The 26,515-nt window shown below is 41.2% G+C and overlaps 1 protein-coding gene and 1 non-coding gene across 3 annotated transcripts; both read left to right on the forward strand.

Annotated features, from left to right (window-relative positions):
* Positions 1-713: 713 nt before the first annotated feature.
* On the forward strand, positions 714-24,521 carry cdc27 (cell division cycle 27). 2 transcript variants are annotated; one of them, XM_048245882.1, is made up of 19 exons: positions 714-969; positions 2,423-2,498; positions 3,607-3,754; positions 4,413-4,538; positions 7,902-7,999; positions 8,307-8,479; positions 9,447-9,661; positions 12,002-12,113; positions 12,479-12,594; positions 14,576-14,675; positions 14,999-15,203; positions 15,299-15,471; positions 18,356-18,508; positions 18,658-18,866; positions 19,147-19,264; positions 20,536-20,664; positions 20,794-20,868; positions 21,210-21,375; positions 23,059-24,521. In XM_048245882.1, the coding sequence occupies exons 1-19, from the start codon at positions 943-945 to the stop codon at positions 23,139-23,141; spliced, it is 2,502 nt and encodes an 833-aa protein (XP_048101839.1). In that variant the 5' UTR covers positions 714-942; the 3' UTR covers positions 23,142-24,521. The 2 variants fall into 2 exon arrangements, with proteins under 2 accessions (XP_048101839.1, XP_048101840.1); XM_048245883.1 differs by having other exon boundaries at positions 716-969; positions 23,062-24,521.
* Positions 20,318-20,454, forward strand: LOC125296939. Its single transcript, XR_007193899.1, has one exon. It is a non-coding gene; the product is annotated as a small nucleolar RNA SNORA50 (small nucleolar RNA).
* Positions 24,522-26,515: the final 1,994 nt, after the last annotated feature.

Raw genomic sequence — 26,515 nt, forward strand, 5'->3', positions numbered from 1 at the left:
ATGTAGTGGCCAACTAGCTTTTCCTCCGATGGCAACACAACACCGGTGCTTCTTTGGCTAAAGACACCCATTCACAATAAGCTGCAAAGTGTGTCATGCAACCCAAGCTAGTGACACCACACTCCTCCATAGCCTTTGCTGCATTACGTGCATTATCCCTGATCACAACATGCACATTCTTCGAGGTCAAGTACCATTGTCCAAGCATGTTTTCAAAAGCAAAAGAGATTACAGGTGCACTGTGAGAGCCAGGGAATTGTTGTGCGTGTAGAATTGCTCTTTCAGCTCATACTGTTCATTCAGTTAGTGTGCAGTCAAGCTTGTTGTTGGGCTAACATCGCTCATCCATATGTCAGTAGTAAAACTGATGTATCTATTGTAACCTTGCTGTGCATGTGCAATAACATCATACAGACTAGGCCTATGGCCGTCTATGGAAAACATGAACATATATAATATATACATACATATATACATATATCATTTGAAAGAGCCATTTCTAATTTAAACTGACATAAACTTACAATTGACACTTTTGATTAGCTTTTTAGACAAAGATCCTTGATTACTAGCTTTAACCCTCTCTGTTTTAGTTATCCTTGGTTATATGAAATGATTTTTAAATTGCCTTTTCTCTTGGAATCTTAAATTTAAAATATTTTTAGAACATATAGAAATGTAAAACTTGTATCTTCTGTATAGAGCAAGCGACTTTTTGCCTGCAATGTTATGGTAGATGTGTTTCGGTTATCCTCGGCAGTAATCGGTTTTCTTCGTCCAAATATATTTGAATCGGAAATGTCCGGAAGTTTTCGTTGTCGCCGATAACGGTTGGTATGTTCAAATCTTCGTATCTACTTCTGGCCTGGATACTGAACTAAGAAAGGTATAGGAGAAAGAGGGAAACGAAAAAGGAGAAGAGCAAAGGTGCTTGGCAACGGAATGACGGTGTTGCAGGAACCTGTCCAGGTAGGTCTACAAAATAAAATGTTTGTTCAAGGTTTGTTGTCAAATGCATGAATGCTTACACTAATATGAAGCAGAGCTTACACTTCGCTAACGGGAAACCCCACTACTTCTACACTGCGGCCTCAAAACAAATGGCCCGGCCTAGCTTGTACAGCTAGCTAGCTATTTAACAATTGTGTTAATAATATTGAGAAGAGCACTGGATATATAATGGTTATTTTGCAAGAAGTGTGTACTGGTGTGTTATGGGTAGTATGCTATGACTTGACAAATGTCTGCGTTGTCTTCTAAAAGGCAGCTTGATAACGTTAGCTAACATGCTAGCAAGCTACTAATTGCTAGCATCTAACGTTGACGTTAACCCGTTGCTACCTGAGATCTTTACTGCAATGCTAACTAGCTTGCATATCAGGCATACCATTTGTCATACAAGGCTAGCAAGTTGACAGTCACTATAGGCACATTTGCTAAACTGGCAAGCTTACTTTGTTGGATAAACGCATTGACTATCAGCTAGCAGTTTATTGTTAACAGTTCACATAACACTAACGTTACCGTGCAAGCTCGTACCGCTGGCTAAAAGGAGGGTTACCTCTTACCTGCTAGTTTTGCAAGCTAGTTATCTAGCTACCTAGGTTAACTGTTAATATAGGCATTCATGGCCTTAACCTGATAACTAACGTAGCTTGCTAACACTGAATGGTCTCTAAATCACATCAAGTCTTTAAAATGTGTCTTGCCAATCTGCCAGACACCTCCAAAGTACGACACATCCTTAAGTAAGGTTAATGATTCGTAGTTATGAATTAGATGATGAGTCCGTCTTGATATAACATAATCTCTTGCCATGCCGGTTAGCTGGCTAATTAATATGTAAAGTAACACTAAACATTTGGCATGCCTTTGCTCTTTTATGTCTTAACGTTACTTACCAGTAACTAAAACTGGGGAACCCCCCGGTTATGTATGTAGGGTAACGTTAATGTTATGGCATCGTAAACTGATGGGTCAGACGCTCAGTTTGATTGCTATACATGTTACTTGTATCAATGTGATACCCTTCTGCTCCTGACCTGCTGCTTAGACGATGAGGGATGAGTATATACTATAGTATGCGTTAGCGTGAACCCTAAAATCATCCCGTTTAGTGCAGAGGCCCTCAAGGACAAAGTTAGTCTTTGCATTTGACTTTTCAGAGCCCTCTCTTTTCCCTTTCGCTCTATCACTGTGATTGCTAGCTAATTAACGAGCCCGTAGCTCCCTCTGCATTCACAGTAAAGAGAGTGCAGATGCCTCTGTGTCGTCTGGGTATGTGGTTTGTTTGACATGTCCTAACCATAGCAGTCTCTGGTTCCATGACACATCTCTGTAAAGATGCCTGCACCTTGGAGTTTAATGTTAACTCATGTCTATCCCGTTTTATTTCTAAAATTTCTTCGATTTTCTCTTCTAGGCTGCTGTTTGGCACGCTTTAAACCACTATGCCTATCGTGATGCAGTTTTCCTGGCTGAAAGACTCTATGCTGAAGGTAAAGGAGGCTAAACGTCACGTCAGTCACAGTCTTGTCTAGCCCTATAATACCTCTGTTTGCTGATTTTATTTTGAAGAATAGTGTTTTGTTTCAAGTCTGACTCATTGGTACAAGTCTGCAAAAGACCTGGGTGTTTGCCATCCCATTCAGTATGTTTACAAGCTCAATTTTTCCTGTATGAAGTTAGGAGGCACGTGTGCATCTTCTAAATTAGATTAAGAAGCTTGTGTCACGATGGCAACTTGCTTTTTGCAGTAGAGACACACAGATACACATGTGCAAATCATATTTACTGTTGCTTTTATCAGAAACCACAAACTTTTTATCACATGGAGCATTTATATAGTAAAAATCACTGAGATAAAGAATCGGAGAGAAATGTTCAGACTGAATATGATTATGGGTTGTGAGGCTGATACAGCCATCAAAGGCTGTGATTAATTTGACACCTGAGTGGTATTGAGATGAATGGAACAGAATGGCTACACTGTAAGCGCTTTCATAAGGCCCTGCAAGGGGAGTTCGGCTTGTTGTTTGAAAATCATTTGGATGCATTTCTTTGTAGAGCTTTGCCTAGAAACCTAAAGACCATTTACAAAGAACCATTATCATCAGTGGGGTTGTAGCAGAGACTTTCTAATGAGGAGACACAGCACTCAAAAAATCCTCCATAGAAATGCATGGGGTTAGTTTACCCCAATATGGCAGTTGTCTACACATATCCCACCCCTTCCGCGGCAAAACGTCGACATGTGAATACATTGAGCCAATCATGTGGTGTGTTGTGAAGACGTGCCAATTATGTGTTGTGATCTCACCGCTGGAGCAAGGTTGGTGTCTTGAAGCCTTGCGCATGCGCATGTCTGCCGAAGTACATGCCCGATAAGTGCCCAAAAAGCGTTGTAATATGGCCGCCGAGTGGAGGGACTTGCCTAAAAGGACTTTGGTTGTAGTAGACTCTCAGTGAAGAACTGTAATTAAGATAAAATACATTGGAGAAAAACAATCCCACCAGGGGATGATGTCCCCTATCTGGTACTTATGATGGTTTACTCACTACCCTCTCTGTCCTTTCCTCTTCTTCCTCCTCTCTTTTCCTCAACAGTGCATTCAGAGGAGGCTCTCTTCCTGTTAGCCACATGCTACTACCGATCCGGAAAGGCCTACAAGGCCTACCACCTTCTGAAGGGTCACAGCTGCACCACACCGCAATGCAAATACCTCTTGGCCAAGTGCTGTGTAGAGCTCAGCAAGTATGTGCCTCATCCATTTATTCTAATATGTTGTTGGGATGCTGATAGTATTTGGGCTATTGGACAAAAAATGTCAGTTGGTAGCAATACATGCTTCTTTATGTCTGCTATTGTTGGTTTTCTATTTGGGGTGGGTGAGTAAAAAAGGTGAAGGTGAAAAGGTGACTCATCTACGATTTTCTTGGGTCACTCAGGCAGACCCAGGCATGATGCCAGCATCCTGTCAGTAGGTTTTGATGGTTAAATGTTTGCTCCTTTGATATTTTGTGGATGGCAATGTATATTTTGGCCACACACTATGAACTTCAAATAAGGCTATGCTTTTAATGTTCACTTGACACCACAGAGTGAAGGGCTCGGATCATATATTGTAACTAATTGCTAGAGAGAGCTTCTTCACTTTCGAAAAGCTTAAAGATCAAAGCTGGTATTTATTATATGTAGACAAAGAACACCTAAATGTCTATAAACATTTCAAGAAATGAGGATTGTTCAGTATGTCTGGATGTGCCTAGATAATGTGCATATCTTAATGAGTGTCTGATTCCTGTCAGTGTATGTTTGTACGTCTGCTGGTTCATATTTGGTGTGTATGTAATGTGTGTTTGTTTCAATTTATGTATTCATGGTGTGTGTATTTGTGTGTGCATTCCCTCAGACTTGCAGAGGGAGAACAGATTCTGACTGGAGGAGTCCTGAATAAACAGAAAAGTCAGGATGACATAGTCACAGAGTTCGGAGACTCTGCTTGCTTCACATTGGCTCTGCTTGGTCAAATCTACTGGTAAAGAGCACTAAATACTTCATTTTGCACATGTCCTCTGTTTGATACTGTGACATAGGCAAGACTTGGTGGATTTGAAATGGAGGGGTATGTGTTATGTATTTGGGCTGGCCTTTCAACCATCAGTTTTTTTTTTTTTTTTTTTTACGGAGTGATGGAAGAGGTTCAAGAACTCAATCATTACATCTTACATAACTTTGTTGTGTCATTATGCTTTTTTGTGTCATTTTTCTCTTGGAAATCCTATGCGTGAGCTAGCGTGTCAGCTGGATTAGTGATGTGAGCCAGCGAGGAGAGATGTCTAGGAATGTCACAGGGGGCCTAATTTTTAGTCTGTTTGATGAAGAATACGTGAAGTTTGAACCATTAACATGGGTGAAAGGTGAAGTAAATAGGCAGACAATGTTATCAGTAGAGTTAAGGCTAATGTGAATAACTAATAATTGCTCCTAAACTGGCAGCATGTGGCATTCAGAGACAAAAGCAATGATTATTGACATGATGATGTTGTCTTTAGTAAACATTGAAAATCGTCTCATCTTCAGTATCCCTGTATGCAGGGCAATGTAGCATGTAATGTGAATGCTATTCACAACACATTAGTGGTTGGCTAATCAGTACAATCTGTAAGTAGCCTAGGCTGCAGGTTAAACCATTTTAAATCAACGTTGCAAATGCAAGCCTAGCTACTTGAGGGGTAGCCGGTGTCGCTCACCCCCGAAATGGGAATGGCGAACTCCATACACTGCCGTGCTGAAATATTAATCTTATTTGTTTGGCCTTTTCTTGCTTAGATTTCTGAGGTTATTTGCGAGGTGTCTGCCAGCCAGTTTGTTATGTTAGCAAGTGAACTTTTTCACAACTGCCCACAAAGTACTCCTTGCTGGCGAAGTGCTGATTTCAAAACATTGATGACAAATAGAGACTTTACAAACAGATAACCCTGTCATTGTAACCAAAATATGTCTGAGTTTATTTGCAAAGCTTATGTCTGAACTAGCATGTTGACTGGTCCCTACAGTAGGCTGCTTGAAGCATGAAAGTCACACATTTTAGGTCTTGGACCTTTGTGCAGCAGCTACTGCAGCCGCCTCCTGTTCCTCCATCATCCTCAAACACCTCTGTTCCTTGTTGTATTGCGGCTTGTACAGGTAGCCACAAGCATCGGATTAGCGTCCCAGATCTTCAAAATCTTCCTCTACCATATCAGTTTTAAAACTACCTTCCGCCACCGTCGTTACTTCTCAGCTTTCTCCGAAGAGCAAGAGCTCAGCCTGTTGGCATAGCTTCAAAGAAAGATGGCGGACACTATTTGTACATTCTGGGAGTGAGGTCCCATCCTCTCTGGGCAAGTTAAAAACAGGCAGAACTAGCGATGTAGTCTCCAGCCTCTGGCCAAAAAATCCTCTGATGCTGCAAAATGACCATTTTTGAATCATCAGAGGATTTTTTCCAGGCAAGAAATACAGATATCTCATCTCAGGGGAAAATGAGGGAGAGAAGCACAATCATTCAAAAATACCACCGGGTTTCTAATGATACAAAGCTGAATGCAAATCGGTGAAGTATCCCTTTAATATGAAAACTATTGTCTGAGTAGGCTATTGTTAATGATAATAGATAGCCTAAAACCATTTTTTTTCTAGCTTTTAAGAGTAAGCTATCAACACACATAAGAAAAGGTGTAATGTAACCTGTGCTTAAAGTGTGATTTGGCAGGTGGGGGAACCCTCAAATCCAGTGTCGGTGCAATGGGGAAAAATGACTTAAAGTGGGATAATATAGTGCTCACGGTGGGATAATATATTGAGTGTCGTGGTGTAGCAATACAAGAATTGTTAGCATATTGGTCACCTGTGGCTATTCTCACATCCAGTCAAAATAGCTCCCATATTGATTTGTACTAGGGGCGTCACTAGAACTGCAATGGGGCACAAGCCCCCTTATGGGGAGTCCGTGGGCATGCTCCCCTGTAAGAAAATGTTGTATATTTTAACATTTAAATGTATCAATCTGGTGCACTTTGAAAAGAAATTCAGGGGTTAGACTTGCTTATTATGACCGCCAAGAGCATAAGCCGGATCATATAGGTTTAGTCAGATTTTTTTTTTTTTTTCTTTTTCGCATGTCCAAATTTCCATCAAGGATTCCCGGTACACGTAACTTGGTGAGCATGTAACCCCACATGGATAGCATGGAACCATCGTTTTTTTGATTTTGATCTGTAGCCCCCGCTGGACTGGACCCCCAAAGGAGGGTAGGGCAGACACAGTTTTCTGTGAATATCTTGAGAACCGTAGGGCCTAGGATGACCAATTTTTTCTGTATGTTCCTCCAGGGGTCATGTTAACCCATTCCATGTGCACACATGTGCATAAACAGATACACACGCACACACATACATTCACAGTAATCATACGTATGACACATACTCACACAGTAGACATATGTACGCATGCATGCACATGCACAAACACACATACGCAGACAAACACACAAGCACGCACACACACACACACACACACACACCCACACACATAAACATAAATGTGTGCACGCACACATGCACACAATTCAAGAATTTCTCAGAATTATGAACAGGCAAGATGGGGGTGGGGTTGTATAAAATGAATTTTACATGTGAAATCTATGAACTAATCATGTTTTGGTACTTGTTGTCTAGCAGATACCAGTGACAATTGAGTGTGGATAATGCAATTTAGTGAGAATCATATAGACATCATATAGGCCTTTCAGCGTGATTTATTTTTGTGGAAAAAATGTGCTGGACTGGGCGGCGGTCATATTTTGTACCGCTCTGCGGTACATCTAGTTTTTTATCTATCGATGGAAATATTTGTGCTGTAGCCTATTTTGCACTTCAGAAAATGAATGTCATGTTTAAATTGTGGAATTTGGATATTACTTCACCTACGACTTTAACTCCACTCCAACATACACTTGCTCAGGCTAGAACAGCAACTGTAAACATAGCGACTTTATCTGCATGCGTGAACCGCCACAAATGCACTCAAATCAGACAGGAGAACCCCGAGAACATAATGTCGGGAATGGACAAAGGGGGCGGGAAACGCATGAAGGCGGGGCCAGGGTGAACCTGAAGGAGAGGCAGGGTGCAATTTGACGGTGCATGCAAAAATTTTTTAACTAATTTTACAATAGCATCGCACTATATCGTTGGTATTTTGAATCTATTTATTTACTGCGTTCTGGCCCACTTTAACCCCTGAATGTAACAATGCAGGGATCGCTTTGGGTCGTAAGAAACGCAGACATTTATTTATTTATTTATTTATGAATGAATGACTGACCGACCGACCATGTTTAATGTTTGCCCTATAGCAAAACAGACCGGCTTGCCAAAGGTTCAGAGTGCTATCAGAAGAGCCTGAGTTTGAATCCTTTTCTTTGGTCTCCCTTTGAGTCCCTCTGTCAAATTGGTGAGTTTCTGATTTTTCTTATTCAAAGTCCATAGTTATTGAAGTCATTGTTGCATATGGCAACAATGGTGGCAATACTGACTTTGATCTAGTAAGCCACAAGTCACGCATTGGTGGATTGAATAAAACAGAAAACATTGTGCTAGATGTTATATGATGTGAAAGTAGCTACATGACAGATGCTTGTGTGTGTGTGGGGAGTGGGTGGAAATTAACTTTTAAAAATGTGAATGTCTCCCAGCCACTGACAAACAAATGGTCAAATTCATCATTTAGCTGGTCTAATTTCAGTGTATGTGTTCTGCAGGAGAACGACCTGACCCAGAGCAGATATTCAAACTGATGTCCCTGCAAAACTTCAGCAGTGGGAGTGGAGGCGGCGTCAACCAGCCACCAATCAGCCCTGCCCATACACCCAGTCACAACCCAGCCCACCGCCCAGTGGACAGCATCCTCATGGAGACACCACAGGACACCTTAGTAGGTCTTCATTCCCCTCTTCCCACCCCACAAAAGCTGGAATTCATGCAAATTGATTTAAGGTTACATGGTAGTGAAAAACAAGCTTCACGTAAGGTTAAAGTTGACTGGTATTTAGCAGACGTTGTTATCAAAAGTGATACAGACATTGATGAAGGTAATGGCGGATGGCTTTTGTACGACAGACACCCAAAAAGTGGAACAGCAATAATTTTATGACATGGTCATGATGATGTTACTGATGTGGTAACCGCAACGCAGAAAGTAAAATTTATATTTCTGAGAAAATTGCGCTAATGTGCAGACATGTGACCCACTTGTGATGAACAGCAGCCATTTTTTGATTTGATGATGGGGAACCTCTTATGTAAGGACCAATAGAATGATACTCTACAGTAGAATCTTTGATTGAAATGCAGAGACTAACACAAGGGAGAGATGGGTGGGTATGCATTTAAACTGAAGGTGTGAGAATTTAGTGATGGAAATACGTCATGTTATTGTTGATTTTACTTATGGAATAAGTTAGAATCGTGGCATTTTGTATTATGTGTAGTTGTGAGACATTTGGACTCATTTGGAAGCAGTGCTGAGTTTGGAGATGTTATAATAACATTGTCATGTAGCACAAGTATTTTTAAGACTGGCGAAATACATGTCTGAAAAACCTGTTAGGTAGTCACATTACACTAGCTGTTTGGAAACAAAAGCGTTACTGGCAGTCAACATTGGATGAGTTTCTCCTCAACCATCATACAGTGATGAAACAGTTTGCAGTATAGATGCAAACCACTGTTTGCAAAGGACCATATTTGTATATAAATATATACATAGTTGTAAATATCCTGGATTTAACATGTCTGCCATAAACCCAAATTTCTATTTTGGTTGCACCCTTCAGGTGTTGTACTTATGTCTTGAAGGTCCTTAATAAAGCTCCCCTCCCTTTTACTTGTCTCAATCTCAGGAGTTGAACCGCCTCAACCTGGAGTCATCCAACACCAAGTACTCTACCCTGAGCACAGACTCGTCCATGTCCTACATAGACTCTTCGGTGATCTCGCCCGACTCAGTGCCTCTGGGCACGGGCGGCTCGGTTCTCAGCAAGCAGCCGCAAAACAAGCCCAAGAGCGGCCGCAGTCTGTTGGGAGGCCCCGCTGCCCTCAGCCCCCTCACACCCAGGTAACACCACACACACACACACACACACACACACACACACACACACACACACACACACACACACACACACACACACACACACACACACACACACACACACAGCAAGGTATGGTTAGAAAATGTGCATGCACTTCAGTCTTTCATATGATTACTCCACAAATCCAAGACTCATGGCACATATATGGGCAGCCGTGGCCTACTGGTTAGCACTTGTAACCGGAGGGTTGCCGGTTCGAACCCCGACCAGTAGGAAGCTGGAGTGGCTGAAGTGCTCTTGAGCAAGGCACCTAACCCCTCACTGCTCCCCAAGCGCCGCTGTTGTAGCAGGCAGCTCACTGCGCCGGGATTAGTGTGTGCTTCACCTCACTGTGTGTTCACTGTGTGCTGAGTGTGTTTCACTAATTCACGGATTGCGATAAATGCAGAGACCAAATTTCCCTCACGGGATCAAATAAGTATATATACTTATACTTATATACTAATCCACGCATTAACAATATATTTTATGCAGCCTTAACTTATGCATCATGTTTAAATCATGAGGTCAAGGTTATGATTTTAAAAATGTAATAATTGGCGTTGAATAATCCATATTCACTCATAACTCTACCTGCGTGACCCATGCGCAATCTTCGCTCATAGATTTTTGAGAGGAAAACTATTAATGTGAAGGGAAGTGGCAGGCTGCCCTTGTGTCTGAGCTTTATGTTTACAGACTGCAGTAGGCAGCATTGGCTCTGTGTGGTGGAGCGGAGGAGGTCTGTTCTCTGTGTGCTTGCAGCCTTATCCCTGCCTCCTAATATGGCTGCCACAGCTGGCCTCTATTCTACACTCCCTGTATTGGTAGAATTCTTTGAGCTCTCTGAACAGACAATAGCCTGGTACACCAGACTCCCTGCTTCGTGAACACATTGAGAGGAAGATCTCCGTGAAATGAAAAGGAGCGGAGATGCCAGACTAAAGATGGAGGGCAAATCTCCAAAATTCAAGTAAAAATCAACTAAACCCCATAGTTAAAACAAGATTAGCAGAACAGGTGAAATGTACAAATTTGAGTGGAGTGCAGGTTATAGATGGTAATGCTACACCAGCATGCACATTATTGAAGTCAATTATTCCAAACTTGTTTGGAATCTCTGCCACACATGAAATATTTTCTGAACTTGCTGGACAAACTAGTTCTAAATGATTGACTGATACGGCCAAAGCCCAGTCATTAGTTCATACCGCTCATTGCCACCTTAGCATCGCATCATTCTGTTGAACCGTAGCTTTGTACAATTGCTGTGATCCTCAGCCCAGATGTAGTGCAATTGTAGTAAAAGCTAATTCAGGCATATTTACTCTGTACTTATAACTCCTAATGCAACAGACTATTTAAACTCCACAACAAACTTGCTGAATTGATGTGTAATGTGGTTAAAAAATAAATAAATCGGGGACTACTTCATAGGTGTGCAAATATTTAAGCAATAAGAGGCTGAGGTTTTTATAAAATGGTTACTACATATACCTGGCACATTTGAATGAAATGATCATACACTGGTAATTGCATTTGTTTCATTGCATACTGATTCATGGCTATGATTTCAGTATAGACTGGATGATTGAATAATGATTTAAGTTAATGACAGACTGTAACAACACTCACTGGTACTTGCAGGTACTTACAGGTATTATGGCCCATGACGTGTGTGTGTTTGCTTATGTGAATGTCCAAAGGGGTATTTCATAAAACCTAGATAAAGGATTAAACTGGGATTTTTGTACCCTGGAAATCTAGAGTTCCCGTGAAAGCACAATTTGGATTGTCTCTGTGAGACACTCTGGCAATGAGACTATGATTTTTGGTTATCCTGGCTGAATTTAGCCTCGACTTAGTTTCACAAAAGAGATGGCACATAAAGTCATACTATGTGCATCTTTGCAGTGGCAAACGCTTTCCTAATGACGTCACATGCCGATATTAGGATACATAAATTTGTATTCAGTTGGTCCACTACGCCTTCTTTCCCTGTATTACAGAAATAGCCATGTTTCTCCATTCAAAAAAGAAATACTTTATTTCGCTGTTATTCTATATCAAAATCGGTTGCTCACATTGTGTGAATGACTCTATTTGCTGCCTCTTTTTTTAATTTCAACCGTGGGTTGTTTGGAGAAAAAACGAGAACACGCACGTATCCTGGAAAAATTAAACCGGGCTTGTCCTAGTCGCTTCTACTCATCCTGGATTGCCGTTAGTGAAACGTTGTGCTAGGATGACCAGACCACGCTTGGTCAAGCCTCGCTTTGTCACTTGGATTTTTTTTAATTCTGCCTTTGTGAAATACCCCTCAGTTTTGGTATCCTGCCCCTGGAGCCCAGCCCGGGAGAACCCACGTACCTGCAGAGCTATGGTCACAGCGGTTCAGGAATGGAGCCACCTCCCGCTGCAGGTCCACCAAAGAAGGTGCAGTACCCTTGGATATGCTCCTCTACCTTGCTCCTAAGGAAGCACCAATCGTTTAACATCACCACCACCCCAGTTACGCCTTATGTACAGCACACTCTTCTCTCTGTCCCGCTTTAGTAAAGATTAAGATCAATTAAAAAAAAAATTGGCTTAAAGGAAATGTTGTTTGGTGCTGTGAAAAGGATTCTGTTCTCTTAACGGCTGAGTGGGTAGGTTTTTACATTTAGTGTGTGTGTGTGTGTGTGTGTGTGTGTGTGTGTGTGTGTGGAGGGCCTCACATTCAATACAGTAATAAAATATATGTTTAAATCAATGGGGCTCTGACTGTACTGTTTTTTTTTTCTTTTTTTTCTTTGTTCCAGTCTGTCGCTCGAATCAGCCAAGTTGGCACAAAGTCAGTGTTTGCACAGAGTGGGAACAGCAGAGAGGTCATCCCCATCCCCTTCAACCAGACCCAGACCACTGCCCCACAAACCAGGTATGTGTCAGGGGTGTGGGGGTGGCGCCTCTCATAGGTCTAGCCTTCTGCAACAACAAACAAACTGTGTTTTTGTTGATGAACAAAGATGATGTCTATGACAAAATTGCTGTTTTGTTAAGATTGTTCTTTAGAATTAGCCATGTAGATTATTCAATAATTCTCTGTTTTGGGCCCTTTAAAACAGTGGATTGTTTTTACAATAGCTTTCTGTGTACTGGGCTGTTATGCACAGTAGGTCCACATAGACAAACTTAGAGCATTGTGCTACAACAAACTAGTATTGTCATTTCTACAAACTAGTAATATCATGATAGTCTTAATTATTAATCAATGATATAGTAAGTAGTTGTACTTGTAGCATTAGTAATACTGTTAAGATTATTCAGGGGTGTGATTCTTCCGTTTTTAAACGGAATTCCGTTTTTTTGGACTTGAAAATGAGACCCACACAATTCGTATAGATCCGATGACACAGGCCATTTTTCAGAATATCCACCGCTTCTAGTGTATCTCGTTTACTACTGGATTTCATTGAAAGTGAAAGTAGACGGGACGCGTTGATCAGCTGCGTTCTGAAGAATGCTTGATAAGTTCAGTGTGTGTGGAGAACTAGTTTCTCAACAGAAGCAATGAAACAAAGGTCAACAAATTGATTTAAAGACATCATGTATGAAGTTTTTTTTTCTCGTTTTGGCTTTGCATCAGGTGCGCTTTTAGGATTTTCCGATAATGAATCTCGTGATGCTGATATTGAATTTTAATTTCTGCGCGTGTAAGCTGTGCTTGAAGTTAGCTGTGACGGACTAGCCTAACCTTACAGGTTTTCATAGTTTTAACACACAAAGCCTGTCTACCTTAGGCCTACTACATTGTTTAGTTTGCCTTGTCATTTACGCGTTTGTCCAGCCGTTCACCTCCGTGAACCTTGCGCCCCTTGTCTAAAACATATTTCAGCATGCCGTCTCACCATGAGAACGTAGCGTTATGGTGACTGTGCTAAGAGACCAAAGCTTTGGCATACAAAAAACTCTTGCACATCATATTGAGCTGAATATTTAGTGGACATAGCCTACTGTAGCATTGTGCTGATAGATAAAAAGTCCAATTTAAAGGCGCAGTCCGCATTTTAACCTTAGCTCTCCATTTAGTGTGTGCTCTTTTAAAACTAGTGTTGTAGCCGGTTATCCTACACAATCCTGGTGCAGTTAAAACAGAGCCTACCATTTATTTTAGGAGGAGAGGTGTAGAACCTACAGTGTTACTTTGGGAGGAGAGGAATCAATGTAATTTGATTCTCTTTGGAACTGAAATATCAACAACCTTTAAGTTGCAATCTCTTCAATCAGCCTATCACATGATTCACTATTTTGTACGTAGGCCCAGAGGACTGTTAGGGGACAGGCTATATATTATCAAGTAGGCCTATAGTAAATAATGTACTCAATGTTGGTTTAAGTTATAAACAAAACAGGTTATAAATGGAAAGAATCCATGGTTCTGCGTCACTGTTGGCAAAGTGATCATGATGGCCTATATATTTCAGCCATATTTGGTTTAATCTTGTGTAGGCCTAGGCTACTTTGCTCTATTATAAATTAGTTTTCTTTAGGCCTTATAGGCTGTATTGTAATATGCTATAATGTTTGAAATATATGTATCTCAATGTATCAATACTTCCCGTAAAAGTAATCAGATGTCATCATTTAAAGGGTTATTTTTCATCCGGGGGGGCATGCCCCCGGACCCCCCTAGCATATGAAATATATTTTCTTTAAGGTCCTTTTCTAGTGCCACCCTTGCATAGGATTTGCCCCATGTATTTTATGAAGTGTAGGTGATGGGTAAATTAAATATCCTGTAGCCAACACTATAATACACTAAAGTACACTAAAGTATGTTTTCCTTTTTTTTCTTCCTTTGCCAATCACACCCCTGAAATTATTCGATGGTAACCTAACCAAAGTACTTTGTCTTTTAGTACCACACCTCAAGTGCTGAGCCCAACCATCGCTGCACCTCCTAATGTGCAGCCAAGGAGAAGCTCCAGACTTTTCACCAGTGCCAGTTCTACTGCCAAGGTACACACACACACACACACACACACACACACACACACACACACACACACACACACACACACACACACACACACACACAATTGCCCTGAATTGTATAAGCCCTGCATAGGCCTGAGTGTTGGAGCCAATAAGTGTCAGTGCAGTTTTAGTAATTTCTCTTTCTGTTTCAAAGTTTGTCAGCAGGCAGATGACTGTGAAAAAGGTTTCTCGGTGGTGAAATGTTAGTTTCCTTGATTGCAGGGCAATGTAATTGCACAGGGTTTATCATTGGTTTGAAATGGAGGCAGACATTTGTTAGACTAACTGGGCATTCCCTTTAACAGGAGAACAGCAAGAAACTAAAAATGAAGTTCCCCACAAAGATCCCCAACCGAAAGACCAAGACTAAGACAGGTAAGGGGGGAATCACGCCCTCCAACCTGAACGAAAGCATCGAGCTGCTCAAACTCGACTCCTCCATCTCTGAAGGGAAGGGCAGCCTGGGCTCCTCCCAGCTGCAGGCTTTCACCCTGCAGAAGGCTGCTGCAGGTAGGCCACTCGGATTCCTCTATGAAGAACGTCTTCTGACCGCCTTAGGATCCCTCCTGTCAGTCACTTCCTCTCTCTCCTTTACTCCTCCTCAGATGGACTGATGAGCCTGATGCGGGACATTGGGCGGGGCTATGTGGCTCTCTGCTCTTACAACTGCAAAGAGGCCATCAATATTTTGAGCCAGCTACCAACTCACCACTACAACACCGGCTGGGTCCTGAGCCAGATTGGACGCGCACACTTCGAGCTGGCGGAGTACACGCAGGTGAGGGCAGGGACAGATAAACTTTTAACCCCTTCTTAACGGGTGTGTGCACAGTCACTAGTTACAATACATAAAACAATTAATTAAATGGCATAAACAGGATCCTGAAGGTCTCAGCGGTGGAATGGTGAGCTGGCTGAGATTTCTGAATACCAGTAGGCTAACAATTACAGACAATAAATTCAATTAAATAGCGCGGTGCCTCCACTGTAAAAATACTACACTTACCGTATAGCTCGTGTATAGTGCATTCCTACAGAATTTAAATAATCAATGTGAAAATAATAAGACTAGTGGTGAAGGTAGTTAAATGAATTGCCAATACACCCAAAGTATAATGAAATATAATAATCAAATATTTATTTAATAATAATAGCCACGTAATCAAAGTGACAACCCAATAGCTGAGAAATGTCAGCGAGCGAACAATTCACTCAAGGGGAAAACCGAACGTTAACGAATGGTAACGTTAAAGGTTAAGCTACAGACACCAGTGTGGAAGACAATACAATATACACAACTCAAGTTAAATCACAAGAATATACCAATCACAACAATATTATTAATCATATATAATCAAATAAAGCACCGAAGCACAAATCGAGTCTGTCTCCGAAGGAGAATGCAACAGGAGCTAGCAAGTCAGCTACCCAGGTCAGGATAGCTTCAGCTACAAAATAGCACTGACAAATAGCTAGCGGAAAGTCTGACCAGCACTTGACCGGTAACTTAAAAGAGAAGTAGTAAACAAGTACGATGCGCCGATGTTACGGAGTAAGTGGGCCTATGAACTTGTCCAATGGTCTCCACAAACTACAGGCAGCAAAGTATCCTCTCTCTCTCCAGTGCAAACCCGGACCGTGACTGATGAGCCTTCTCCTCACTGAACCTTCAGTTTCACCGCAATTTCGCGGGCATAAACAAATAACAGATAATGATTGACTGCTTAAACAATTAAAATAAAAGCAAAACAAAGACATTTGATTGGTTCACATGTATAGAATGTCGTAAATCACAGAAGCAAGTAAATTACAAAGCATTCTGGTACATGGAGTAAATTCATACAGTAACAAAAGGGTAGTACAAGGTTATTAAGCATACTGGAAAACGTCAATTTTACAGGTGCTTACATACTGATTGACTTTGAAGGATGCAGGTAGCTTAGGTTGAGTAGTTGCCTTGCTCTGGCAATATTATCTCAAGTGATGGCTTGAAGATGAATTGTGAAGTCATCTGCACTAGGGGTGTAACGGTACACAGAAGTCACGGTTCTGTTCATACCTCGGTTCAGACATCACGGTTTGGTACAAGGAGGGAAAAGCAAAAAAAAAAAAAATGCGGAAGGCATTGTTTTATTGTGAATGTCTCAGGCTGTAGGGCCTACTACCTAGTGATACAATCTCTCCCCTGACCTAGCTGCAACAGCCTGAAGTGTGCAAAGTAAGATGTAAACAGTAAACAAGTACCCCACATCCAGGGGTGTCTTAATACAACCCCTGGCCCCTGGGCTACCTGAAGCCCAGGTAAGCCCGTGCATTAAGGCGCCCGTGCCAACATTATCTACAGACTCCATCTGTAACTTGTAAACAAAATAAGACAATTGCAAATTACATAGAATAATGATTTTTAAAAATCCACTTAGGCGAGACCAACATCCATGTTTGGTTGTATATAAAAGGGTCTAAAGTTTGCCTCAATATTTTTCAGTGTGCATACAGTAATATTCTACTAACTGTAAAAATGTCACACTATTTTGCTTTCTTTAAAAAAAACAAACAAAATTGCTCCTTTCATTTCATAAACGGACTAGCCTACAACTAGAAGTCACATGACTTCACCCTTCGCATGGTTTGTTTATTAGCCTGGTTAGCGTTGACACTTAACACTTAATGCCAGCTCTTCATGTGAGAGCACAACACAATTTACCCTAACGTAAAGGTAATCACCACACGGTTTACACGTCTTTCCGTCATTACAAAATAATTTTAAGCCATACGTTTTGGCCCTATTTGTATGTCTAAAAACTGTAGGGAGACTTTTTTTGTTTAGTTTCAGTGATTGGTAGACCTACATCTGGGTGATGCCGTCGTATATGCGTTAGCATATTCAATGTAATTCCACTCGCATACCCAACAACTGATGAAACAACGCTGACACAGTCTTATCCACCACTCTCTCGTCTGTACTACTGTAATTCTCTATTCTACTCTACTACTGTTCCCAAACTTGCGATGTTAGAGACCTCTCTTGTGGGTCGCCACCACTCGCCATACCCATTCTTAATGCTGTTATCTCTGACTGACTCACTCGACTGTCGACCTGACAAAAAACTGTAACCTACATAGGCAGACCTTGGCTACCTAGGCGCTTCACAGAGCTACGGCGGGACTACCGATTAGGTGTCCCTAAAGAACTTGCGTATCTAACAGTAGTTCTGCATTGCATTAACTAATTCGTGCACAAGTTTTAGTTATTTTTATACCGTGTATTCTCCGTGTAAATTCATGCACCGAACCGTGACACCCGTACCGTTATGGTTCAATAATGATGCATGTACCGTTCCACCCCTAATCTGCACACTTCAGACTGGCCAAATGCATGCAGCCACGTAGAGGCACAGACAAAATGGGTGATAGAGAGAAGTGGTGTTTTTGAGACTAGTTATGATTGAGTGGTTGTCCTGAAACATTTGATCTTTGTAATGGTATAATGGATATCATGATTATGAAATCAGTTGTGTATATGCAGAAAGTGATGTTGTCTTGGTGTCATAAATAAACAATTGCACTGGCAAGGAAATGTTTTATTTATCATCATGACAACCCGTAATTGGTTGGATAATTATGAAGACTTTAAAATTTGTATCTCCATGTCACTGACCCAGGCGGAGCGGATTTTCTCAGAGGTGCGGCGGATTGAGAGCTACCGCGTGGAGGGCATGGAGATCTACTCCACCACTTTGTGGCACTTACAGAAGGATGTGGCACTCTCTGCCCTGTCCAAAGACCTCACTGACATGGACAAGAACTCACCTGAGGTATGGCCAGCCTATGCTATTGATAGAAATATGAAATGTTTGGTTATTTTTGTCTAAAAAGACTTGTGATGTACTCACTTTTGTGTGTTTCTCTTTTTCTCGTTTCTCTATTTATCTGATTTTACGCCCCACTCCACCCCTATCTCCAGCCTTGGTGTGTAGCGGGTAACTGTTTCAGTCTTCAGCGGGAACATGACATCGCCATTAAGTTCTTCACGCGTGCGATCCAGGTGGACCCCAGCTTTGCGTATGCTTACACACTCCTGGGCCACGAGCTCGTGCTCACGGAAGAGCTGGAGAAAGCGCTGGGGTGCTTCCGTAACGCCATCCGCCTCAACACACGCCACTACAATGCCTGGTAGGACCACAGTGTCACAGCACCCTATAACTACATGGACTAGATGTAGCTGATGTCTGTGTTTTGTGTACCTTTTGGTTTTGTTTTAGTTTTTCTTTTAACACATTCACTTTTCAAAAAAGTGTTTTACAGGGTTTTTAAAGGACCAGATCATCAGTATTCTGTTGTATTTGGGGCACCTGTAGTCTCAATAGTGATGTTAATATATGTGTTTGTTTGTGTTATAAGTTGTTCCTGTGCCGCTTAACTCCCTCTCCTCTGCCATCTTTCCTTGCTTCAGGTATGGCTTAGGTATGATCTACTACAAGCAGGAGAAGTTCAACCTGGCAGAGATCCACTTTAAGAAGGCCCTAAGCATCAACCCTCAGAGTTCAGTGCTGTTGTGCCATATTGGAGTGGTGAGTCTCTCTTAGGGATGTTAACCGGTAGCCGTTTAAAGCCGTTTAAAATTTTCTGCCGCCGGTTAAAAAAAAAAAAAAAAAACATTTTAAAGCTCCCGAATGCCAGCCAGCGTCTGTTATTACACTGCGCACACACGTGACTATGGCATGATGATAATTGTAACAATGTAAAGTGTTATTATTCATCTGTACTTAAATGGCATGACGACAGGAACTTATTGCAAAGGATTTTGTGCAGCACGCTACAGAGGCTGTTGGCAGTCGGTAAGTTTTTTTTTTTACGAAGACGTTGGTTAAAATACTTTCCTGTAACACCACCAAATGTAGCGTTCTCTGTTTGTGACTTTGTAACGTGAGCTTTTTATAGCCCGAGCTCGGTGCAGCGTTGCATGGAAGGTTGACGTTGTGCGTAATGTGTGCCTGTGCGCAGGGAAAGCAATTATTTTTCTCCCCAAAACAAAACCCTTATTCCTCCACAAGTAGTGGACAATGATTGGGGAAAATGTATAATACAAAGGGCACAAACTAACATTGTGTGACGGGAGCCTAACCATTCTAAAATGGGGGGATAACTTGTTTCACGGGCAGAGAAAGACGCGCGACAGGACACGGGTATTATAAATGGCAGTTATAGAATTTTCGGTGACCGACTTTAATGAGGCTCAGTGGCCGGTTAAGATTTTTTTTTAATTTCGCCATCCCTAGTCCCTCTCTTCTTCCACTATATCCTGTATAGGCCTTGGTGACGTTTGTTCTACTTGGGATGTAGTACATTGTTAATATCGAAAACAAATTGTCATGTAATTTTTTTAAGCCACTTCCATGACGTTTACTTTCTCTTCCTCACTCTCTCCAATGGCTGTATGGCATACACACATGATGTTACCCACCCCTAAAACAAGAATTTTTGTCAAGATGTACTCAACTATAATAATTAACCTCAGTACACAGGAATATAACATGAAGCTACTTCAGCAGCAACAGTCAATTGAGAACTTGATATGATCTATATATCATTATATGTTCTATAATGAGATACACAGTACTAACCGGCACTGTCTTTGAACCTGTGTAGCATTGCCATGGCTCCTTGGGCCAAGCAACAGTGTCAGAACAAGTGAAGCTTGTTATAACTGGGGCTTCATGACATCTCCTCCAAGTGGCTCTTTTAAACACAATCTACTTTCTGCTTGTCATCATAAGACTGTGGTGCGTTCCCAGTGAAGTCTGAATGCCACCCTCTGAGCTGCCCTTTGTCTTAACTGCAGGTTCAGCATGCACTTAAGAAATCTGATCACGCCTTGGAGACCCTGAACAGAGCAATCAGCATCGACCCCAAAAACCCACTATGCAAATTTCACAGGGCATCCATTCTCTTCGCGAATGAGAAGTACAAGGTCTGTACCAGTCCTGCTCTTAACACTCTTAAATTTCTGTTGATCAACATGAATGCAGATGTGTTGGGCATGGGTCAAGCTGCTTTTACAAACCACGGAAATAATGAGTCTTCTATGATGTGTCTTCAGGCTGCCCTACAGGAACTGGAGGAGCTGAAGCAGATTGTGCCCAAAGAGTCTCTTGTTTACTTTTTAATAGGAAAGGTAAGCTGGACTTTCCTATTTAAGCACGTGTGTATTTGTGTTTCCCATGGCTTAACATGGTGAGCCCCCATGTTCATGCCCCAAGAGTGTAGTGCTGTAGCTGCCTGGCTGCCTTAGCTGCTGGCTGCAGCAACTCGAGCTAGGTAAAACCAATTGTTTTCGGCGTTGTCCCGTACCGACAGTACTCGGTGACCTCGCGAAATGGAGGTCTATATGAAAAATCGCCAGAGTTCTCCTTTAACTGTTTGCCATAACACCTTCATGGAGAAATCTACCAAAACCTTTTTGGTATGGGGTGTTTTGCAAACTCCGTACTGATGCTGAGTCTGTCTCCTCCTCAGGTCTATAAGAAGCTCGGTCAGACTCATCTGGCACTCATGAACTTCTCCTGGGCCATGGACCTGGACCCCAAAGGGGCCAACAACCAGATCAAAGAGGCCATAGACAAAAGATACCTCCCAGATGACGAGGAGCCAGTCATCCCTGAGGACTACCCCTACTATTCAAGTGAGACCTGCCATTTCCATGCCTAGGAAACGGGTTCAAGCATTGAACTGTTATATTAACTCATTGAATGCCAAGCTGTTTTCGGGAGCTTTGTCCTAGAGTGCTAGCAATCTAGACCATTGCTGATGATTTTTGTACAGCCACAGCATGTTCTGTGTTATAGCTATGAACACATACAATGGCTCGATTAAAAGGTGAGACTTTAAGCTCTCGGTGGGTGCAAACTGTGTATTTCTACCTCTGTTCCTGAGAAATCCCAAGCTAAACAGTGGCTAGTTTTCATCAAAATCGCTGTTTTTTTCTAGAAATGGAGATATAACGTCTTTCATGAAATATGAAGTGTTGCCTGTTACTTACTTGTGTAAACTTTCCGGGAAGTGATCAGCGAGACCCGCGAGACTGCCACCTAATGATAGACCCACGAAAATGGCCTGGTTTTGACCTGACGTGCATGCGTCACTGATTCGACCCAAAGCGGCAACCGAGTTATGATAAAATGTCCAGATTGTGCGTTTTCATGAGTTCATATATTCGTCATATATTTCATTTCCATTCATCTCAGAGTTCCCAAAATCACATATAAGGTGTGTTAGAGTGTCTAGTTTCATAATTTAAAAAACAAAAAGCTAAAAACTTAATTTTACGTTTTTGGCACTCAACGCATGGGAAGGAAAAACGTAGTATTATGTTTTTGGCACTCAATGAGTTAAAATCAGACCATTGCTGAATCAACTTATCTTGATATTTCCAAACTCCTTGCAGACTTTGATAAATTATGGTCCCTCTATCAGTTAAGCGTACTACATACTCGCCGCACCCGACCGGTAGCGTGACAATGTGACATCAAATTTGCGTCATTTCCTCTGTCGCACGAGAAATTTCAGCCTCGCGCAGTCAGGTCCTGCACAGGAGATTTTTTTTTTTCAGATCAGGGAGCATGCGTGACCATACAGACATCAACCACATTCAGGATTCATATAGCCTAGCCCACATCTTAAATAAACATGTTTGAATAGTCAGTTTGAGAAGAGAGGGAAATTAACTTGGCTAGGTTACCAGCGAGAGTTCGTGATTTTTAAATAGTCTGCTGGATAAGTTAATGAAGCTTCCAGAGAGAGGGAATTAAGATGAAAGACCTAGGACCCAGGGACATGTCAATAATCCAGCAAAAGGTAACAAAGATATTTATTTTCAACCAAAGGATATCTAAGACCTGAAAAAAATCTCTTTCCACCTCAGGAAATTACACAAACTCATTTCTCAGCACCAGCCAGCTAGCTTACTTGCTAAAATTTCCCTCGGGATGAATAAAGTATCTATCTATCTATCTATATATGGTTACGGCGCTCCCGTGATGTCACATTGTCGCGCTACCGGTCGGGAGTGGCGAGTATGTAGGACGCTTTAACAAGCCCAGATAGTTTTTATTATTATGATCATATTACTATTTAAAGTCAGCTTTTTAAAGATCACTGTACACTAGTTTGGAAAAGGATGCCTATCTGAGCTTATCCTATATACTCAATTGTTTTCAGTAAATCCAAGTTGAATTTTTCCTCTCTTCACAGCCAGTGACCCTGATGTGGGGATGTAAGATTGGACTGTTAGTATGTCTGTAGGCTGAGATGAGCTAATGCACTGAGACCACCACCGTGGGGTTTACCGTGTCCTTTTTTCCCCCAGCAGCTGAGGAGTCGCAAGAGAGCAGCATGACTGACGCAGACGATACGCAGCTGCACACGGCCGAGAGCGATGAGGTTCTGTAACCCTCGCACACCTCTGGACTCACTCGTACCCATGCCAATCTGGAGCCCCCCAACAAAAAGGCTCCTCTATTACAAGATGAAAAAAAAGAGGATGATTATGATGATGATGAAAAAAGGAATACAAACTGCTGCTAATACAGTACCTCCTCGTTTCTCTCTCTTTTTTTTTTTTTTAAGAAAAACAAAAAAAAACAAAATCACATCTTTGTTTTTTTATGTTCGCGTTCTTCACCCTGTTGTCTCCTCTCTCCCTCCATCATGCCTTAGCAGTCAAAGAAAATCCAGCTCCAAGTCTGAACGTTCAATTTTTACATTGTTTTACTCACGTTAACCCTGAATAAAGGTCTCTGTAAGAGTCTTTAGTCCTGAGTCCTCTCCCTACTCTACTGTGCTGAATATGTGTGTGTGTGTATGTGTGTGCGTGTGTGTGTATGTGTGTGTGTAGGTGGGAGAGGATAAACAAGCACATAGTCGTTAAACTCTTCCTGAGAGATGCTGGGACATGTGTTCCGCTTCATCTCAGGGCCATACGCAGACTGAGAGGTCAGGGCAAGGATTCACTGTACCTGGTTGTGAATTCACAAATGTTCAAACAAGTAGTCTTGGTTACCTAAAAGAAGTACAATAAAGTGAAGTATTTAACCATGTTGTGTATCAAATGAGATTTTTTTTTTTTTTTGAATTGAGGAAACATTCATCTATCTTGCTCAATTTGATTTATGTTGTCTACCCTGTTATTGACCTGTTCTCTCATTCAAATTGAGAATTTTAAACCTAGCCTTCCCACCACAATTGTCAGATAAGTCCATTTTAATTAGTACTCCTAAAAACTTCTAGCATGTTTCTAAATATTATTTCTCCAGATTGACAAATACCTGAACATATAGGGGATGATCCAGTCATCTGTATATTTTTGAATATTTGATAATCTGTGAAAGAAAAAGGCAGTACAGTATTTGTGTTCAACTGTGTTGAATTGTTTGTAACTCATTTCAGGCCTTTGTGTTCCTGACCAGCTAACTGAAAGTGAAACCCACGCCCACCTTACTCCTCATGAACACTCATTTTTCCTTCAACAAGGTGGAGGAAAGTAACAAATGTTTCTGTAAACAAACCCTGGTACATGGCATAAGTAACCAGTGATCTGAGAAAAGCAGAAATGTCCATTTTTACTGAACCATGTGGTGCTGTAAAGCACAATGTGAGAAATCTTCTGACTTGTGCACACCAAGTTTTTTTTTTCCCCGCCCAATGTTTTATTTTGCAAGTGCATTGATGTCTTACTTTGAAATTGTACTGTCTTAGGGGATATGCCTGTTATTGTATATTTTACGGATTTAAAAAAAATATATATAGAATAAATTACTTTGATCAAAGTTATTGAACTGGTTTGCATTTAAAATCTATCATTTCAAGCAAAACTTGATAGATAGAAATGTAAGAGTTTGATCACCTTTAGGTTAGGATGATAGGCTATAGCTGACCCTATTAACAGAATGTTACGCAAATAGATTCGTATATAAAGGACAATAACAGACTCGCTGAAGGAGACTAGAAACATGTAAACAGTACTAAAAATGTAGAATAGGACGTTAGTTTTAAAACTTGGTCATTACTAGTCTATCATCGACATGCATGGATCATTTTAGTCGATGGGCTGAAATCGACCGATGGACATTATTCAACCTTACTTCTCAGTGAGATAATGACATGAATCTCAAAGGGACTGTTGGAACAGGCTATTTCAGAGAGAGGGCTATGTTACAAACGGTGGCCACACTTGACATGCCTATTTGCAACATGAGAAGGCCTACAAATTAAGATCCAGGAGAGCAATTGTATTTTGGCTTTGGCACAACCTCTGGCTGTTAAAGTCCTATGGCGGCCAGGAAGACGTTTTTTGTAGCCTAATATACATTGGTCGATATTGACACAACGGCTGTATTGAAATTAGCTGCTTAGCAGTGAGCTTGCTTTGCAGCAAACAGATAAGATGCAGCGTCTGAACCTTTGTTTATTAACAGACTGTCTGCAAATAGCACAATTATTTTCTTATACCAAGCAAGGTTCTGTTTTTTAAACAGGGATAGTGTAATAATGTAACCTCATAAATTGCCATTGATATTGACCGTAAAAGAAAAGTAAATAGGCTATAATCTCTGCCAAGTACACTAAACATCAAACTCGTCCGCACAAAATTAGTAATTCATATACATTTCAAATAGTGTCTGTAATATTTGAAAACAACTCCTGCAAACTTAAATTTGAACGCCCATTTTGAAAAGATGGGCAGAGAAATAACCCAATCAAAATTCTCCTTTTGCTTGACTGTCAAATCGCAGTTTCAGACAGGCGGGCGATTCCGGTTCAAGGCTGGTTGATCCGTGCAGGTAAGTGAACATGTATTCTAGACAGTCATGTTAAAGATAGTTTATTTTAAGAATAATTACCAATTTACCAGGTTTTACGATGGACTGTGTGTGCGTTCATCATAGTATGAACATGTCATGTTCATGTAACTTGCATTAGGTAAGCCTGTGTGTAAGGATAAAGTAAATATTTACAGTGTTTGCAGTCAACAGGCCAGAATTGTTCGTTCGGTGTAATCGTACAGCAACGCTAACGTTAGCTATCCAATATTTACAAATAAATTAAAGCAGTCTCCTAAATTACACTGTAACAATGAGAGTATAACGTAAACTGTGTATTCTAGTGGAAATCAATTTTATTTCATTCAGTGGTGCAATATGCATGTCAAAACATTTGTTTATTAAAAAAGTTGTAGTAGCTAACTAGCTCGCTTGGCAGCTAAGAAAGGTACAGAGAGCTGCTGTTAGCCAGCTAGTTTATAACGTTAGCTAGATTGTCAGCCAATGGAATAGGCCGTTTGGGAAGCTAGCGACCGTCTATATGGCATAGCAGTCTTGAAATGATGGAGGATTTCTACTTGTTTAAGACTAACGTTAGTTAGTTAGAGACAAATTATATCTGTGTTGTTTTTTTAACTGAACGTGTAAACATGGCTGTTACTGTTTTAGCAGTTATCCTTTAGTAATTAATTTGGTCTTCAGTTAACTGCTTACTACTGTTAGGTAACGTTACATTATGAAGTTATTTGGGGGCTAGCGAGTTAGCCAGCTAACGTTAACAGTTATTTCCGAAACTGTTCAACGAGCCAGTGCATCAGGGTGAAAAATAACACTTAGTTTAAAGTAAACAATGATCTGTAATATATTATAAATAGGTCAGACCGAGCCAATTAATGCACGGTCTTGAATGTTTTACATGTCATAGCTCCGAAAACCCCAAGGTTACAGTAAGCATTATCATAGAAGTAACGTTAAGCTAGCTTGTGTCACCTCTCGTCAATGGCA

This window comes from Alosa alosa, chromosome 6, assembly GCF_017589495.1.
Source record: "Alosa alosa isolate M-15738 ecotype Scorff River chromosome 6, AALO_Geno_1.1, whole genome shotgun sequence".
Lineage (NCBI taxonomy): Eukaryota > Metazoa > Chordata > Actinopteri > Clupeiformes > Clupeidae > Alosa > Alosa alosa.

What these genes read in the sequence shown, in the direction of transcription:
- cdc27 (XM_048245882.1), top strand. Translation starts at nt 943, where the DNA reads ATGACGGTGTTGCAGGAACCTGTCCAG. An exon ending in TGAGTCCCTCTGTCAAATTG is followed by an intron (nt 8,000 to 8,306) that starts GTGAGTTTCTGA and finishes TGTGTTCTGCAG; the next exon opens with GAGAACGACCTGACCCAGAG. An exon ending in TGTTGTGCCATATTGGAGTG is followed by an intron (nt 19,265 to 20,535) that starts GTGAGTCTCTCT and finishes TCTTAACTGCAG; the next exon opens with GTTCAGCATGCACTTAAGAA.